Source organism: Saccostrea cucullata, unplaced genomic scaffold (genome assembly GCF_032062105.1).
Source record: "Saccostrea cucullata isolate Sc308-1 unplaced genomic scaffold, CSIRO_AGI_Scuc_v1 ctg1158, whole genome shotgun sequence".
Taxonomy (NCBI): Eukaryota; Metazoa; Mollusca; class Bivalvia; order Ostreida; family Ostreidae; genus Saccostrea; species Saccostrea cuccullata.
The window spans coordinates 71,199-88,969 of record NW_026926078.1 but is presented as its reverse complement, the minus strand read 5'-3'; the positions used below and the strand labels follow the sequence as shown (position 1 = coordinate 88,969).

The 17,771-nt window shown below is 33.3% G+C and overlaps 1 protein-coding gene across 5 annotated transcripts in view; it reads right to left on the bottom strand.

Annotated features, from left to right (window-relative positions):
- Nucleotides 1–245: 245 nt before the first annotated feature.
- The window catches only part of LOC134270684 (gamma-tubulin complex component 2-like), an 84,420-nt gene continuing 66,894 nt past the window's right edge, over nt 246–17,771 (bottom strand). Inside the window, exons 18-27 of one of the 5 annotated variants that reach the window (XM_062752936.1) lie at nt 10,367–10,440; nt 10,093–10,193; nt 8,462–8,532; nt 7,867–8,041; nt 7,325–7,468; nt 6,885–7,001; nt 5,473–5,496; nt 1,873–2,036; nt 1,444–1,535; nt 246–501 (exon numbers count right to left, since the gene is read on the bottom strand). In XM_062752936.1, coding sequence (XP_062608920.1) covers nt 392–501; nt 1,444–1,535; nt 1,873–2,036; nt 5,473–5,496; nt 6,885–7,001; nt 7,325–7,468; nt 7,867–8,041; nt 8,462–8,532; nt 10,093–10,193; nt 10,367–10,440 — 1,072 coding nt within the window. In that variant the 3' untranslated portion in view covers nt 246–391. The remainder of the gene's footprint in view (nt 502–1,443; nt 1,536–1,872; nt 2,037–5,472; nt 5,497–6,884; nt 7,002–7,324; nt 7,469–7,866; nt 8,042–8,461; nt 8,533–10,092; nt 10,194–10,366; nt 10,441–17,771) is intronic. The other 4 variants (XM_062752934.1, XM_062752935.1, XM_062752933.1 and 1 more) reach the window with 4 other exon arrangements.

The window sequence follows — 17,771 nt, the reverse complement described above, 5'->3', positions numbered from 1 at the left end:
AATTTTCGGTCATGTGGTCAAACTTTTTTCGAACATTATGCTACCCTGCGTTTCTTTTCCCTTTCAGTATATAATAATATAAATATATTTAAAAAAATATGCTTTCCTCTGCCACCAGACATTTGTGGGTATATTCTTCAGCAATCCCCATTTAATTTGCAAAAAACAATTAAAAAATCAATAACATGCAGAAATGTGGAATTAATGACTATTTATTAATATAATAGAACTATTTTATATTCCCTAGTTAAGGAATCTCTCATCAATACCAACACAAACAATCACATGTGCATTGCAATTGGTCATTTGTATCCAACAATGAACTTGAATATAACTTAATTTATTCATCTCTTTCCATCGTTAGTGCTTGTGTTGTTCTGGTCAGCCCTGTTTAATTAGATGAGTTAGATGTTAGCCTTTGTTTGTGGATACTGGGGACATACTGAGCCGTCTCTGGACGCTGTGACGTAAATGATGACGTCGGCCATGAACCAGTGGATCCTATAAATAAACAATGATGATTTGTAAAATATATGTTATAGTGGGTTTTTAAAATTCATTTTTTATCAATTGTAAAATATTAATGTTTGATATATTTATTATTCTATCACACTCCTTGGAGAGAGAACTATACACCAATATCTTTAAAACAAAACAAGAGGAATCTTACAACATAACAAGGGACAATCTGAGCTATAGACAATAACTTCACACAAACAAGTGACATCTTAACCATGTAATTATTAAGTAAACATGAGTCTGTTATTTTACAGTTAGTAACGTGGCTTAACACTTTTTTCCACATATAATTCAACACTTTATCCATCAGATATAACTTTTCTTTAGATATATCTTAAGCTGTCAACTATAATTTTACAAAGAAATTTAATACATTTAAGAATAAGAGCTTGACCATTTTTGTATATCTTTAAAAAGATATTCTTCTCAAAGAGATCAATAAAGTCTTCAATGGCCACAAGTACACAACCCTTTAGACAAAAAAAATCAATAATAGTTTCTCAAGCACCGTTGCATCGGTTCAATAACGGCCGCATTGATCAATTTTATTGACAGATTGAAAAGGGAAATAACTCAATTTTCTATTATTCCAAGTTGAAAAAGAAAATCGAGTTATACCCCTTTTCAGAAATGCTAGGATAGACGTTCTTAATAGAAAAACAATATATTTCTTCAAAATTTCCAGTATTTAATGAATTAACTATAAAAATTTGGAATAGCATTATTTGAAGTTGAATACATATTACAACTAATTTCAGAAAACAAAAATTAAAAATTAATAGATATTATCATTTTATTGAACAAATGGCTTTAAAAAAGGTGTCAAACCTGTCAACCTATAAAAAAAGCCTGCCTGCCACCTTGAATTTTGATTTTTTTGGCCTGAGAAACTATTTTTTTTTTGCCTTAAAGGTCATAATTTACCAGAATCTGTACTGTGTATAGAAGATTCCATCATAGCCTTCTCTGCTGACATGGCTTCTAACTTCTCCTTGTAGAAACCATTGAAATCCAGTCTATAAATAAACAATAAACAATATACAATAAACAGTTAGCTTCTCCTTGTAGTCCATTGGAATCTATAAATGAACCATACAATAAATACATGTAACTTTGTACATAAGTTATCTTAAATAACCACTTTTGAATGTCTTATTAAAACAGTTTGAGCGCAAACTTTGATTGCTGGTACCTTTTCAATGCCTGAATAGTTTATATTTTTACAAAAGAAAGGAAAAGTTACAGAGCTCTTTTATTGAATATTATCTTAAAGCATATAGGGAATTAAAAGAAAACACTGGATCCCTTGTTTGTTTTACTTTCTTACTATGTTTCCTCCATTTCACCACTGACCTGTAGAGAATGTTCAGCAGTTTCAAATGTCCGCTCTCTGAACTCAGGTCCATGATTTTCCTCAGTAAATCTATCAATTTGCCTGAGAAGTTGTGGTCAAAGTTTGCAATTGTCCTCTCAAAGTTCTCACTGGCCATCATTAGATCTACATGCTCTGCAACAACCTATAAATTCAAAGGTATATACAACTATTTTCATTTCTGGAATTGATAAATCAAAACAATACAAGAGGCCCATGGGCCACATCGCTCACCTGAGAAGCTTTGACCATTCTGTTCTTTACCAGATTTCCCCCTTGTAATACATTATGTATCCCCACCCTACCCCACTGATCATAATTAAGACATTTTGAAATCAACTACCCCAGGATCCTTCCATGTGCAAATAAGTTTCAGCTTTTCTGGCCCAGTGGTTCTTGAGAAGAAGATTTTCAAAGATTTTTCCTATATATTTTTATGTAAAACTTTCATCCCCCCATTGTGGCTCCACCCTTCCCCTGGGGGTCATGATTTGAACAATTTAGAATCTGCACTACCCAAGAATGCTTCCACATAAGTTTCAACTTTTCTGGCCCAGTGGTTCTTGAGAAGAAGATTTTCAAAGATTTTTCCTATATATTTCTATGTAAAACTTTTGATTCCCCATTGTGGCCCCACCCTTCCCCCGGGGGTCATGATTTTTACAATTTAGAATCTACACTATCCCAGGATGCTTCCACATAAGTTTCAGCTTTTCTGGCCCAGTGGTTCTTGAGAAGAAGATTTTCAAAGATTTTTCCAATATTTTTCTATGTAAAACTTTGATTCCCCATTGTGGCCCCGCCCTTCCCCCGGGGGTCATGATTTTTACAATTTAATATCTACACTACCCTTGGATGCTTTCACGTAAGTTTCAGCTTTTCTGGCTCAGTAGTTCTTGAGAAGAAGATTTTCAAAGATTTTTCCTATTTATTTCTATGTAAAACTTTGATTCCCCATTGTGGCCCCGCTCTTTCCCCGGGGGTCATGATTTGAACAATTTAGTATCTACACTACCTAATAATGCTTCCACATAAGTTTCAACTTTTCTGGCCCAGTGGTTCTTGAGAAGAAGATTTTCCAAGATTTTTCCTTTATATTTCTATGTAAAACTTTGATTCCCCATTGTGGCCCCACCCTTCCCCCGGGGGTCATGATTTTTACAATTTAGAATCTACACTATCCCAGGATGCTTCCACATAAGTTTCAGCTTTTCTGGCCCAGTAGTTCTTGATAAGAAGATTTTCAAAGATTTTTCCAATATTTTTCTATGTAAAACTTTGATTCCCCATTGTGGCCCCGCCCTTCCCCCGGGGGTCATGATTTTTACAATTTAATATCTACACTACCCTTGGATGCTTTCACATAAGTTTCAGCTTTTCTGGCTCAGTAGTTCTTGAGAAGATTTTCAAAGATTTTTCCTATATATTTCTATGTAAAACTTTGATTCCCCATTGTGGCCCCGCCCTTCCCCCGGGGGTCATGATTTGAACAATTTAATATCTGCACTACCCAAGAATGCTTCCACATAAGTTTCAGCTTTTCTGGCCCAGTGGTTCTTGAGAAGAAGATTTTTGAATGACCCCACCCTATTTTTGTCTTTTCTTGATTATCTCCCCTTGAGAGGGGATATGTCCCTTCATTTTAACAATTTAAATTCCCCTTCACCCAAGGATGCTTTGTACCAAGTTTGGTCAAAATTGGCCCAGTGGTTCTTGAGAAGAAGTCGAAAATGTGAAAAGTTTACAGACGGACAGACGGACAGACAGCTAGACAGACGGACGGACGACGGACAAAATGTGATCAGAAAAGCTCACTTGAGCCTTCGGCTCAGGTGAGCTAAAAATGAAAGTAAGAAAGTTTAAAATAAACCATCATTTAGCAAAATAAGGATTTATTAATACAAATTAAAACGTTATGGAATAAGTAGGTTCTTCCCCTTTTTTTAGAAGAATTCTCAACAAAGTGATCAAACCAAAGAGTAAATGCTACATATTTAAAATAGTTATAAAGATTTTAATGTTGAAATAGGTGCCAGTTTAAAGGTATAATCTCTGGTCAAACATATTATTCAAGTAAATTACACTTAAAATATGTCCTTTATGAAATCTAATTCATAATCTTAAACATTCTTCCTGTTTTGGGTGATAGATTTTTTATAGTAATCTACAATGTACAATGTACATTCATCAAACATTATCCTTTTATCCAATTAAGGACAGACGAGACGTTCCTCATTAATAGGTATTTTTTTAGAGTTTGTCATTGAAGTATTGCTACAAAAAAATGACTACTCAAAAAAAAAATTGAGGTACCTCACCAGGCATTTCTGCAAGATACCAGGGGTAGTTTTTCTTATATAATCCTTTGGGGAAGAAAAATAATTTTCCAATTTCAAATGTTTAAGTGTTTGGATTTTTTAAAAATGTTTAGAAACTGGTTTAGAAATCAGATGTTATTAAAATTTTGAATATTTTTCATACATTACGGAGATATAGAAAAAAGATTTTGAGGAACATCTCGTCTGACCTTAACAAATGTTCACTAAGAAGAAATATGTCCCTGAATCAACCATCATACAAATGATATACAAGTGTGTATTTAATATTAGTGTTCTCGCTGTCCACAAACCAAACATGCTCAAAAAATTGGAAACATTTGTCTACATTTAATAGAGCCAAAACATAAATAAAACAAATCAATTTTACAAATTTCATTTCCAACAATGAACTTTTTTAAAAAAAATAATTCTGCAAAGTTTTATATACGTACATCAAATATTATGACTAAATGAGCTCATGGGTATTTAGGATAAATATATGGTGAGCTAAGATATTCATTTGTGAGTTCACCAATTGGTGACTGGGTGATTTTTTCAGTGCCTCCCACCAGCAATTGAATCATCCCTTTATCTTATAAATCATCATAAAAGTGTATGTATATGCATATATATCAGTCATGGATGCCCCCTCTAGAACTGCAAACCACAGTATAATTTCCAATATCGTGCTCACAAGATAGATATAATTTGTATACATGTACTAATTTTCCTTTTTTAATTAAATACTCACTGTCCTGTCATTTACCAGCTGTAGGAAATATTTTTAATGTTAAGAATTCTAATAATCTAAAGGAATCATATATGTTATATTTTAATCCCAAAGTATAGTTTAATTTTCTTTAAATTTTGAATAAATTAATAATAAGATTATTGCAATCTTTGTTTTCAAAAAGAAAGGAAAAAAGAGAATTATGTTCACTTTCCATATCACATACTTTGTTGATATAAATGTCAATATTTTTATTAATATAAAGTTTGTTAAAACAGTTGAATATTGAAGAACAGCTCATAAATTTCTGAACAAGTCACCATACTTTATAAGCTGAAAAGGGGAAAGGTTAAAATTACAACATCATGAAAATAAATGAGAAAGTCATGCTAAGAGAGACCTTTACATAATTTACATTTGGTAATTGCCTGGCTTGAGTTTGGATTAAAAAAGAACGAGAAATGTCTAGAACTAAGGGTTTAATATGACGGTTGAGTAATGTTATGTTAAAATAATGATACAGGTAAACTTACATCCATGTTGTATGAGAGAAACTTCTAACAAAGGTAAAGTCAATAAGTCACAAAAGTACTTCAGATGCTGATTTGGTTCAAACAATATAATGACAGACAGGTATTTATATGTACATTTTAGAACAAGGATGTACAAGTAATACAATTTAAAAATCAGGATATACATTTTTATTGTTTATTTTCTAATTATATGAAAGCTGTTTATTGAAATCTTACTTTATATTTTAAAATGCTATACAGTTAAACCTTGTTATCCTAAACTCAACAGAACCCGAAAAATATTTCAGATATCCAAGGATTCAAGATACCAAGGTTAAAATGCATACGGTAAATGTGAATGGGAACTGGCATTACGCGGTTGAAGACACAAGAACAAGAATTTGATTGTCTACAATTAATTTGTCATTTTCTCAAGTCTTAACAATTAACAAGAAAAAAACATTCAGGTCAAGATCTAGTAAATGAAAGGTGCCTACAGATTTATCAAACTTGAGAAATAAATTCCTTTGTTGATGCTTTACAACTTTAGCTTGGTCAAACAAGGTGTTTCGGGGCATAATTTGTAGGTAAACAAGATGAAAAACTGTATTTTAAACTGTCATTTTCAATGAAAAATTAAGAAAACCAGTCATGAATATGGGAGTTTTTTTCGTATTCGGCAAAGGAAATGTATCCAGATTGCCTACAGTCTCTCAGAAAACGGTAATTAGTATGTTCATGGCCTATTCTTCAAATCAATATCAAATTTAATATAGGTATCCGGTTTACTTTTCATATGATTTCAAATTGAATGACATGAAAATACCCTATTTTCTACATAATTCTGCTAAAGCCGTAAAGTACGGGAAAAAGAAAGTTGAAATTGATTATGACGTCATAATGGATCTAGCACCAAAAAAATAGTTTCAAGTTATTTACTAGATCTTGACCTTAAATTAAGATGTTTTGACATCTTACAGTGATATTGGTAAGTGATGATTTGAAGGAGAAAACATACCTTTGCTTTGAATTTTTCTTTGATGCCCAAATGTATTTTTTTTTTTGGTATTACACTCAATGTTGGAATAATTTCTTATTTTTTAAAATACATGTACATGAATAAAATTGTTTTTTTAAATATGTATTACCTCTTAACTCATAGAATAATTGATAAAAAAGTCTTGACATTAATTTTTTTCGAATTGATCAGTGGAAGATTTAGGCAAAACACCTTTGTTTTGAGTTTTTCTTTGATGGCCTGCTCTCTTTACTGGTGGCCTGTAGAGAGCTCTCTAATGTTGGTTTACTCTCTAGTTCTGTACTCAGATCTACCTTTATTTTGAGTTTCTCTTTGATGGCCTGCTCTCTTCACTGGTGACCTGTAGAGAACTTTCTCGTGTTGGCTTACTCTCTAGTTCTATACTCAGACCTACCTTTGTTTTGAGTTTCTCTTTGAGGGCCTGCTCTCTGTGTTCTTTACTGGTGGCCTGTAGAGAACTCTCTCGTGTCGGTTTACTCTCCGGTTCTACAGCTGTGCTCAGACTCAATCTCTGTTTGAAATTAATGTAAAGTTACTGGTAAAATTACATACATTTCTTAATTATCATGAAAAATACAAATGTCTTTAACAACTGTTTATTCTTTTTGATATTAGACACAAGCTAACATAAATTTGATGATTGTGCTCATTAAGTAAGTGCATGCATTTTTACTACTCCTTTAAAGCTATCATCTCATTATTAACCAAAAAATCCAAACCTCTTCTATATACAAAAGAAAAAAATTGATTCTCTAACAATTTCAATATGTTTTTGCTATCATTATGCAGTGTTACCTGTATGACAGTGTTACCTGTTTGATTAAGCAGTGTTACCTGTATGAAGTTGGAGAATGTGACACACACCACCATCAGTTTATGTACAATCCTCAGAAGGTCGGGGTCTGTTAACATACAGTCATTCATACAGGTGTTCAGGAAGTCAGCGTGGTACGCCAACACATCATCTATGTTAGACACCTGTCAATAAAATTGTTACATGTAAAAGAATTTCATTTTCACTTTGATGTTTAAAGTTTGGTTAGTTCATTTAAAAAGAGCTTACTTATTCAATTTTTTTCGATACACATAAGGCAATTACTAGTTTTTTACCTTGTTGGAGCATGTAAAATAAAGAACAGGTAAAGAAGATATTTATGAGTCATCTAACGCCATTATTTCACTGTCACTAATTCATAGCTGCAGATCTGTAACTCTCCGAAAAAAAATATTGATAGACCGGAGAGCTACAGTGCCACCCATTGAAAAAACTGTATATTTATTGCGCACAAAAAAATGTAGCTCTCCGGTCTATCAATTTTTTTTTTCGGAGAGCTACAGATCTGCAGCTTACTAATTCAATGATCATAATATCTTACATTTTCCATGTTTTGCTGGAACACAAGCCAGTTTTGTTCCACCACCTCAAACATCATGTAGTACTCAAAGTTCTGAACAAAGTTGAGCATCCTCTGGCGAAGAGCGAAGACGGCCAGGTACCACTTAGAGGAGAGGAGGGAGTACATCTTGGCGGCCTTGTTACCGATCCACACACTGACCAAATAGAAAAAAAATAAAACTGTTATATCCACAAACTGACAAAAAGTAACAAGACAGCCAGGTACCACTTAGAGGAGTGGAGGGAGTACATCTTGGCCGCCTTGTTACCGATCCACACACTGACAGACAGAACAAACAGAAGAACGTTACACCCACAAACTGACAGACAGAAATAGAACACTAGTCTTTTTAAATATTGAAGAAAGAAATAGTGTCCTAGACTAACTGTTCATATCTTTCTTAAAATTTTTAAAAAATATAATTTTTTAGATAAAAATCTATAATAGAATAAATTTATCCAATGCTTTATAGAATAACTGAAGGGTAAATACAAAATTTATCATAAAAAGTCAGTATAAAAAATAACATACATGTATAAATTATAAAATAACAATTTTGTTAAAATATACTCACCTACAAAGTTGCCTCTCTACATGTTTACAGTAAAACAGATGTCTGAACAGCATCTGATATCTAATAAGAGCCTATAAAAATTAACAGAAACAATTTTTACTGCATAGAATAATTTGATACAATGATTCCTACATGTATTGCATGTAACAAAAGATTCTTAAAGCTAAATGAAAATTATATTTTGCAACAATGCACAGTTCCTTTTGAACAGAAATAACATATTAACTTAATTCTGTGTTACAATGAAATGTGTTTCATTCTATTAATTCAACATTAAGCTACATGTATATAAATTTAATTCTCCGGTTCTCAGGCCAATTTTTTTCTTCAAAACAGATGCGGAAGGCAGGCATTTTATTTTAATTTTATTGGCAATAAAATAGACGAGGGAGGTATTTTTTTTTTATTTCAATTTTTGAATTTTTTTTAAAATAATAATTATGATAAAATAAAATTTCTTCATAGATATACTTTCCATGTCTGATCAAAAGGTGAGGACAGAACTTTTTTCTGGATTGGTCTCCACAATACAAACTTTTTATTTTATCAGAAATACAATAAAATTAATAATTCGGTTACATCAAAATGGATGCACGTCTGCCTAAGAAGCAGAATTTCAATTTTATGTAGCCTTACAGTGACAAATTATCAACAGACTCCATACCTTCCTGTTAAAAACCAGGCCCCGGGATCATGAAACAGACTTAGACTTAAGTTAAAATTTCAAATTACTATAAAATCTTTAAAACTTGTTAAAGGAAACTCATAATTTGCATACAACAGCAGACTGATGATACAAAATCGAAAAGCATTTTCATTTTGGGCTGCTTGACCTCTAAAAAATTTCAGCATCTAAGAAATTTTTTGACTTAAGCTGAAGATGCTTCATGATCCCAGGGCCAGGGATACCGGCCACTTGACCATGCAGTTAAAGGAGAAGTTATTAACTCCATACCTTTCTGTTAAGAACCAGAGACACTGGCCACTTGACCATGTAGTCAAAGGAGAAGTTATTAACTCCATACCTTCCTGTAAAGAACCGGAGACACTGGCCACTTGACCATGTAGTCAAAGGAGAAGATATTAACTCCATACCTTCCTGTTAAGAACCAGAGACACTGGCCACTTGACCATGTAGTCAAAGGAGAAGTTATTAACTCCATACCTTCCTGTTAAGAACCATGAACAGTGGACACTTGACCATGTAGTCAAAGGAGAGGTTATTAACTCCATACCTTCCTGTTAAGAACCAGAGACACTGGCCATGTAGTCAAAGGAGAAGTTATTAACTCCATACCTTCCTGTTAAGAACCAGAGACACTGGCCATGTAGTCAAAGGAGAAGTTATTAACTCCATACCTTCCTGTTAAGAACCAGAGACACTGGCCATATAGTCAAAGGAGAAGTTATTAACTCCATACCTTCCTGTTAAGAACCAGAGACACTGGCCACTTAACCATGTAGTCAAAGGAGAAGTTAGTAACACCATACCTTCCTGTTAAGAACCGGAGACACTGACCACTTGACCATGTAGTCAAAGGACAAGTTATGAACTCCATACCTTCCTGTTAAGAACCAGAGACACTGACCACTTGACCATTTAGTCAAAGGAGAAGCTATTAATTCCATACCTTCCTGTTAAGAACCAGAGACACTGGCCACTTGACCATGTAGTCAAAGGAGAAGGACTCGAGTCCAGACAGGTGAAGGTCAGTTGGATCTACTTTATACTCTGTAATCAAAATTAAGAAGATATATTATTATCCACTTCGATTTAAACCCAATGTCGCAGAATAAGCTAATCACCCCAACTTTTAATAAAACATAAGAAATATAGACTTCCAAGACAATAAACTCAGTATTACATGTTGTCCTAAGCATAATAAGACTGAACTAAATACAGACCTTTCTCTTTCTTTGTCTCTATGGAAAGGATTTTAAAAAGCTGTGTAATGAGGTCAAAAGGTAGCAACTCCACTCTATAAAAAAATCAAGCATTATATTTGAATATCATAAATGAAAATTAATCACGGTTGACAATCTGTCAATAATTACCAATCTTTTATAGCTCCAGTGCTCATCTTATTATACTTAAAATGATTAATGTCTGCTGTAATAATTTGACATTGCCCTTGAACTGGTCAATTTTTGCAAAACTCACCTGAGATCGTCCTTGAACTGGTCAATGTTAGCTGTACTTGTTCTAAGAGCCAGTTCCAGTAAGGTCTCCAGACGTGTGAGGGTGATGTTCTCCATGTCTTGTCTCATCTCGTCTTCTGTCATGTCCATAAACTGGACAATAAAGTCCCCCTTGTCCAACAGAAAGTAATGCTTAATGGATCTAAAATCAGAATCAAGTTATTCAAATTCTTACCATTCCTAAGATTCAAACTTTGCCACAGATTTTATTTTTTCGTTTTTTCCAAGTTATGAAAAGGACAGGTCAGCAGGGTATGCTCATTCCTTCAAGGCACCTGATCCTATCTCTGATGATTCAGAAAAATATGTTATATTTTGTGTATTTTGAATGGACTTTTGAGCTTGCACGCTGTTTGTTATATCAAAATATTTCATTACCATAAATGCACATTCTATCTTTATTTATCAATTGATTCCTTTGCTCCCTCACTGAAAATATGAAATAAATATAAAACCACCATTCAATTTACCTAATTCTGGCCATCAGTTCCTTCTCTTCCACTAGTAATTCTAGCAGTAGTTTACTAGAGTACTCATACGCTTTCTCTATCTGTTCATAGTATTTCCTTTCCTTCACAGTGTACACAATTTCTTCAGCACAGGGACACTGCACATCACGACCTGGAATTAAGATTAAAGTTTTTTTTACATAAATAAAGCTTTTATATACAAACAATGATTAGCTTTCCTATGTTGTTAATAAAATATACTTATAATTGCATGTATAGAAAAAATACTGGTTATAAAAAAGTAATCTTTCTTACCACACAGTCGTACAACATTGAGGTATTTTCCTGTGTTGAGGATTTTGTTGGCCACCTGTTCTAGAAATACTGGGATCCGCTCCCGACAGATCGTGTAGTGGCCTTCTCAGTATGCATCATTGTATTCTTCCTGTAACTTCTCCTTGTTAATCGTCTCATTCTCCTCCACAAGAAACTGTCAAACAAAATCAAAGGTATGCAACATTTCCTCCATCACTATGACGGTCTATTGTTTTCAGATTCCAATTGTACATTGTCTCAAAAATTATGAAAACCTTAAAATTAACCTACTTCAGAGTAAGGGTCTGAGATGATTCCTTTATAAATCCACTTCTCCAGAATCTCAAAGTACGGGACTGACGCCTGTAGAAAAAATACTTCATGATTAGAGCATAATGAATAGGAAACTTTGAGAATCAATTCATACACACATACCTTTCACACTGTGGAGAGGTTCTAGTGTAGACAGACATTGTGATATGAAATACTTACTGACTGTGTAAGGTAAAGACAAAGATCCTGTCCTTTGGAATCTCTACAATAAAAAAAAATCTTCCATTAAAGTTTTTTTTCTGGCTCTAGTACTTTTTCAGTTAAAATATTATTAAACAATATTATTTCCTCTGCTAATACACCCTAAAAAGGAATTTGTTAAGAGAAGATGAAGATTACATTGCGCGACTAATCCACTAGTTTTATCATGGAGGAGACTCAACACTGCCCCTCCTATACACTCCCCCTGTACACATATGTAAAACATCCACAATTATACAATAATTAAAAAGAATTTTTGGTTTGTTTTAGCAAAATGTAGTATAATGAACAACTATCAAAAGAGTTAAGCTGTACACCTTGTTGACAGAGTTAGCCACAGAAGCCAAAATATCCAGTGTCTTCATGGTCGGCTGAATGTAAAACCACAGCTTCTGTAAACTCAGGTTACTCTGTCAGAAAAGAAAGAAATTGTAAGCAGCAAATATAGCTACAAAGAATACATTTTTATAGAATAACACAGAAAATTCTTGTAAAATTAATTATTTTCATAAGATTTTTTTTTACTTTCATACTATGCATATATGAAGACAACAACAAATAGCCACAGTATGATGTTTTTTTATCTCCCAAACTTTAATCCTCTAAAACAAGTATTTTTCCATCAATTTGAAAAACTGTTATCATTCAAGGATTTAGATGTAAAATTGTTTATAATTCAGTTTAACTGCTTGGAAAACAAAGATAACTATATCTCATTAATCTATACAATGCATTACAAGTGTATTTGATTGGTTCTAGATTTTGTGACAGGGCCATAAAGCTTCATATTTTCCTTGTCATCTGCATGCTTTCCATCATGTTCAACCTCTTCGGACACCTAGTGCAACAACATTATTGTTTGTAGAACAAACAAGAGGCCCAGGGGCCACAGCGCTCACCTGAGCACATCGGGCTTGAATTTACCCCCCCCCCCCCTCCAGGCGTTCATCATTTGAACAAACTAGAATCTACATTACCTGAGGATGATTCCATATAAATATCATTAATCATAGCTTTGAAGTACTTGAAAAGAAGATTTTAAAAGGTTTCTCTATATATTCCTATGTAAAACTTGGACCGGCCATTATGGCCCCACCCTTGCCCCGGGGGTCATGATTTGAACAAACTTGAATCTACACTACCTGAGGATGATTCCACATGAGCTTCATCTTTCCTGGCTCAGTGGTTCTGGAGAAGGATTTTTAAAGATATTTCCTATATATTCCTATGTAAAACTAGGGTCGGCCATTTTGGCCCCACCCCTGCCCCAGGGGTCATGATTTGAACAAACTTGAATCTACACTACCTGGGGATGATTCCACATGAGTTTCATCTTTCCTGGCTCAGTGGTTCTGGAGAAGAAGATTTTTAAAGATTTTTCTTATATATTCCTATGTAAAACTAGGGTCGGCCATTTTGGCCCCACCCTTGCCCCAGGGGTCATGATTTGAACAAACCTGAATCTACACTACCTGAGGATGATTCCACATGAGTTTCATCTTTCCTGGCCCAGTGGTTCTGGAGAAGAAGATTTTTAAAGATTTTTCCTATATATTCCCATGTAAAACTTGGGTCGGCCATTTTGGCCCCACCCTTGCCCCGGGGTCATGATTTGAACAAACTTGAATCTACGCTACCTGAGGATGATTCCACATGAGTTTCATCTTTCCTGGTCCAGTGGTTCTTGACAAGAAGATTTTTAAAGATTTTCTTCGGCTCAGGTGAGCTAAAAACTATCAAATAGCAGACATTCAAATAGCCCAGTTTGTTTCCGTTTCATAAAAAATTTGTTGCATGAATATTCTGAAAAAATTAAAATTCATTTGCTGCCGGGGAATATGATTTCTCTAGGCTGAATGAATCTTCATATTTCAACAACAAATAGCCACAGTATGATGTTTTTTTTATCTCCCAAACTTTAATCCTCTAAAACAAGTATTTTTCCATCACTACCTGAGGATGATTCCACATGAGTTTCATCTTTCCTGGCCCAGTGGTTCTGGAGAAGAAGATTTTTAAAGATTTTTCCTATATATTCCTATGTAAAACTTGGGTCGGCCATTTTGGCCCCACCCTTGCCCCGGGGGTCAAGATTTGAACAAATTTGAATCTACACTACCTGAGGATGATTCCACATGAGTTTGATCTTTCCTGGCCCAGCGGTTCTGGAGAAGAAGATTTTTTAAAATTGCCATTAATTTTTAATAAATTCATGATTATCTCCCCTTGGAAAAGGGCGTGGCACTTCATTTGAACAAACTTGAATCCCCTTCACCCAAGGATACCTTGTACCAAGTTTGGTTGAAATTGGCCCAGTGGTTCTTGAGAAGAAGATGAAAATGTGAAAAGTTTACGACGACGACAACAACGACAACAACGCCAACAACGACAACGACAGAGAACGGACAAATTTTGATCAGAAAAGCTCACTTGAGCCTTCAGCTCAGGTGAGCTAAAAACTATCAAATAGCAGACATTCAAATAGCCCAGTTTGTTTCCGTTTCATAAAAAAATTTGTTGCATGAATATTCTGAAAAAATTAAAATTTATTTGCTGCCGGGGAATATGATTTCTCTACGCTGAATGAATCTTCATATTTCCCTTATGATCATGCGTTTAATGTATAATGATTTCACTAACCAATCTGTATTGGTGTTCCAACTGTGCTACAAGAACCATGTAATCCTGGAAATGATAAAGATAACTAATAAACTTTACAATATAAGATAAAATTCATAAAATTTCTAACTTATTGTCAATTTTTAATAAATGAACAAGTATAAATGTCACAAAGTCATAAAACTACAAAAAATAAAAGTTTAAAATTCCGGCACATTAGTTAGAGTATAAAGTCATACTTTGATCAGAGTCCTCATGGCTGCACTCAAGGCCTGGTTGACAAGTCCATACTCAAATGCTGATTTCTCTGATAATATTAAAACCAAACCAAGTTAAATATAATTTTAGAGTGTACTAAGACAGGATCTTGTATAAACTAACACCTAAGTTTTTTTTCTAAACATGAAGGAATGTCTCTCTTCAATAGCAAAAAAAAAAATTATAATAATAAATTTCCTTTACAAATTATATACGGGTACATGTTGCATATGTAAATGAAATTGGCAGCTTCTTCTGTGAATTGGAAGAGTTGCCATATTTTTTTAGGTAATGCTTGACAGTGTAATTAAAGATTTCCCATATTTTATAAATAAGACATTCAATATTAACCAAATTTTAAAATATATAATAATCATTGAACATACCTTCAAAAAACCTCACCACAGTAGAGTAATTACAACACAGTGGAAGAATTCTTCTGACAAGGTCTTGTAGAGACGGATCAATTGGAAACAAAACATTTCAGGTTTTAATTGATCCAATTAAAGAATTTGACATCTCTGTTTGTTTGTTTGTTTGTTTGTTTATGTATTCCTTAAGTCATACGACTTATCAGATAACATAATTACAAAATACTTGCTGTAAAGCACAGAATTAATATACATAAATGAAATATTCACATATGCTTCCTTTAAGTTAATACTGCTTGTTATATACAATATTTCCAACCAAAAATAGAAAAAATAATCAGTTACAGGTGTAAATCTCTAAGTGATTCTGCTTTTTGGAGGAATTTCCCTATATTACAAAGTTCACTCGCATTTTCAGTTGATAATAATTGTAATAGTTTATACATGCTATGTCTATACCAATAATACTTTTTAATATACAATTTCCTGTACTCATGATAAAGTGGACATTTTAAAATAAAATGATACTCATCTTCAACCTCCATCTGACAACAAAAACAAAATCTATTCTCCCTAGGAATATGAGTAAATCTTCCCCCCTTCTCAATCATTAATAAATGTGCGCTTAATCTATATTTTGTAATCAATTGAATATACTTGGATGGAATTGGTTTCATTAAATAGGATTGCATGCACAGTTTATTTGTTAAATATCTATACACAAAACACTTTGAAGACGAAGAAAAAAAAGCATCACACTCTTGTTGAAAACAGTCAGTTAATCTTTGTTTGAAAATTTTTTAAAATATATTTTTGTTTGTAATATTTTGACAATACCAAACATCTCCAAATCCTACTGAAAGTAATAAATATTTTACATTAAGTAACCAATTATATTTTGTACACGAACTTGTCTCAGTTCTTTCAAGCATATCTTGGTAAATACTTTTCAATATACAGTTTTCTGACTCCAATAGTTTTAGCCAAAACTTTATAATGCGGACTTTTCTTTGAATAAAAAGAGGTAAGCGACCAAGTTCATTATAAATCATCAATGACGAAGTATTTTTTCTCACTTTCAACATAATTTTGAGATGTTCTATGTGTATTTTCTCTGTAGCTTCACCTTTATGGAATCCCCATATTTCACTTGCATAATTCAAAATACTACTTACATAAGTATCAAACAAAGACAAACGTGTAACATAATTAAAATGCACATTTTTCATAGACTTCAAAAGTTTAAACATACATTTCCTCCCCTGAGTAGCCAATTTTAGCTGAGCTTTATGAAAATTACCTGTGTATGTCAGAGTAAGACCAAGATAAGTAAACTGATTAACAGCTTCAACTTCCTCATCATTATAAAACCATTTAATATTTGGATTCAATCGACCAGATTTTCTAAAAACTACTATTTTAGTTTTACTTACATTTACAGATAATTTCCAATCATTACAATATGAGAAAAGCACATCAAGCATTTTTTGTAATCCCTCAGGAGAATTGGAAAACAATACCATGTCATCTGCATATAACATTAAAACAATGACACTTCTTGGAGACTAATATCTTGACAATTGGACGTGATAAAAGCATTCTCAAAATCATTTAAATATAAAGAAAAAAGTAGTGGAGACAGTGCTTCTCCCTGAAGGACTCCTTGTTCTACTTTGAAAAAGTCACTAAAATTGTTTTTGTATTTCACACAACTCCTAACATTCTTATACAGAGACCATATACTGTTAAACATTTCCCCCTTGATTCCTAATGTTATTAGCTTTTTAAAAAGATAATTTCTATTTACACTATCAAATGCCTTACGGAAGTCCACAAAACAACAGTAGAGTTTTTTCCCGTTTGAAAGATGTTTATCAATTATACTTTGCAGTGCAAAAATTGCATCTATGGTACCAACCCCAGGTCTGAATCCAAACTGTGTATCCGTTAAAATAAAGTTGCTTTCGGACCATTTCATCAGTCTATTATTAAGTATAGTCGTAAATATTTTTAACATACAACTCATGAGGGTAATGCCCCTATAGTTATCTGTTACATCTGGATCAGCTTTTTTTAAGAATAGGTACTTTTTCACCTTCACACCATGTGAGGGGGATATTACCTGTATCAAATATAACATTGAATATTCTCGTTAAAAGTGGACTTAAGTCTTCACACATATATTTAAAATATTCATTTATCAAATTATCTTTTCCTGGCGATTTTCTGCTTTTTAAACTGTTAATAACATCTACAACTTCTTTAACAGTTATATTAACATCTAGTTCATCAAATACAACATCTCTACCCAACCAGAAGTTAACATCTCTACCTCCCAAGATTTTGACATCTCTACCTCCCAAGATTTAGACAGCAGTACCTACCCAGATTTTGGTCCAACATGAATTCCTTTGGAGCGTACCTCTCTGTCAGTGCTCGGGCTAGGATGTATTTACCCTCAATTCCCTGTGAAATACAATCTCCCTCAGTCCAAAAATCAATACATTCTCTTCCATGTTCACCAGTTCTCATATTTTTTTTTTTTTTTTTTTGTTTTTTAATGAA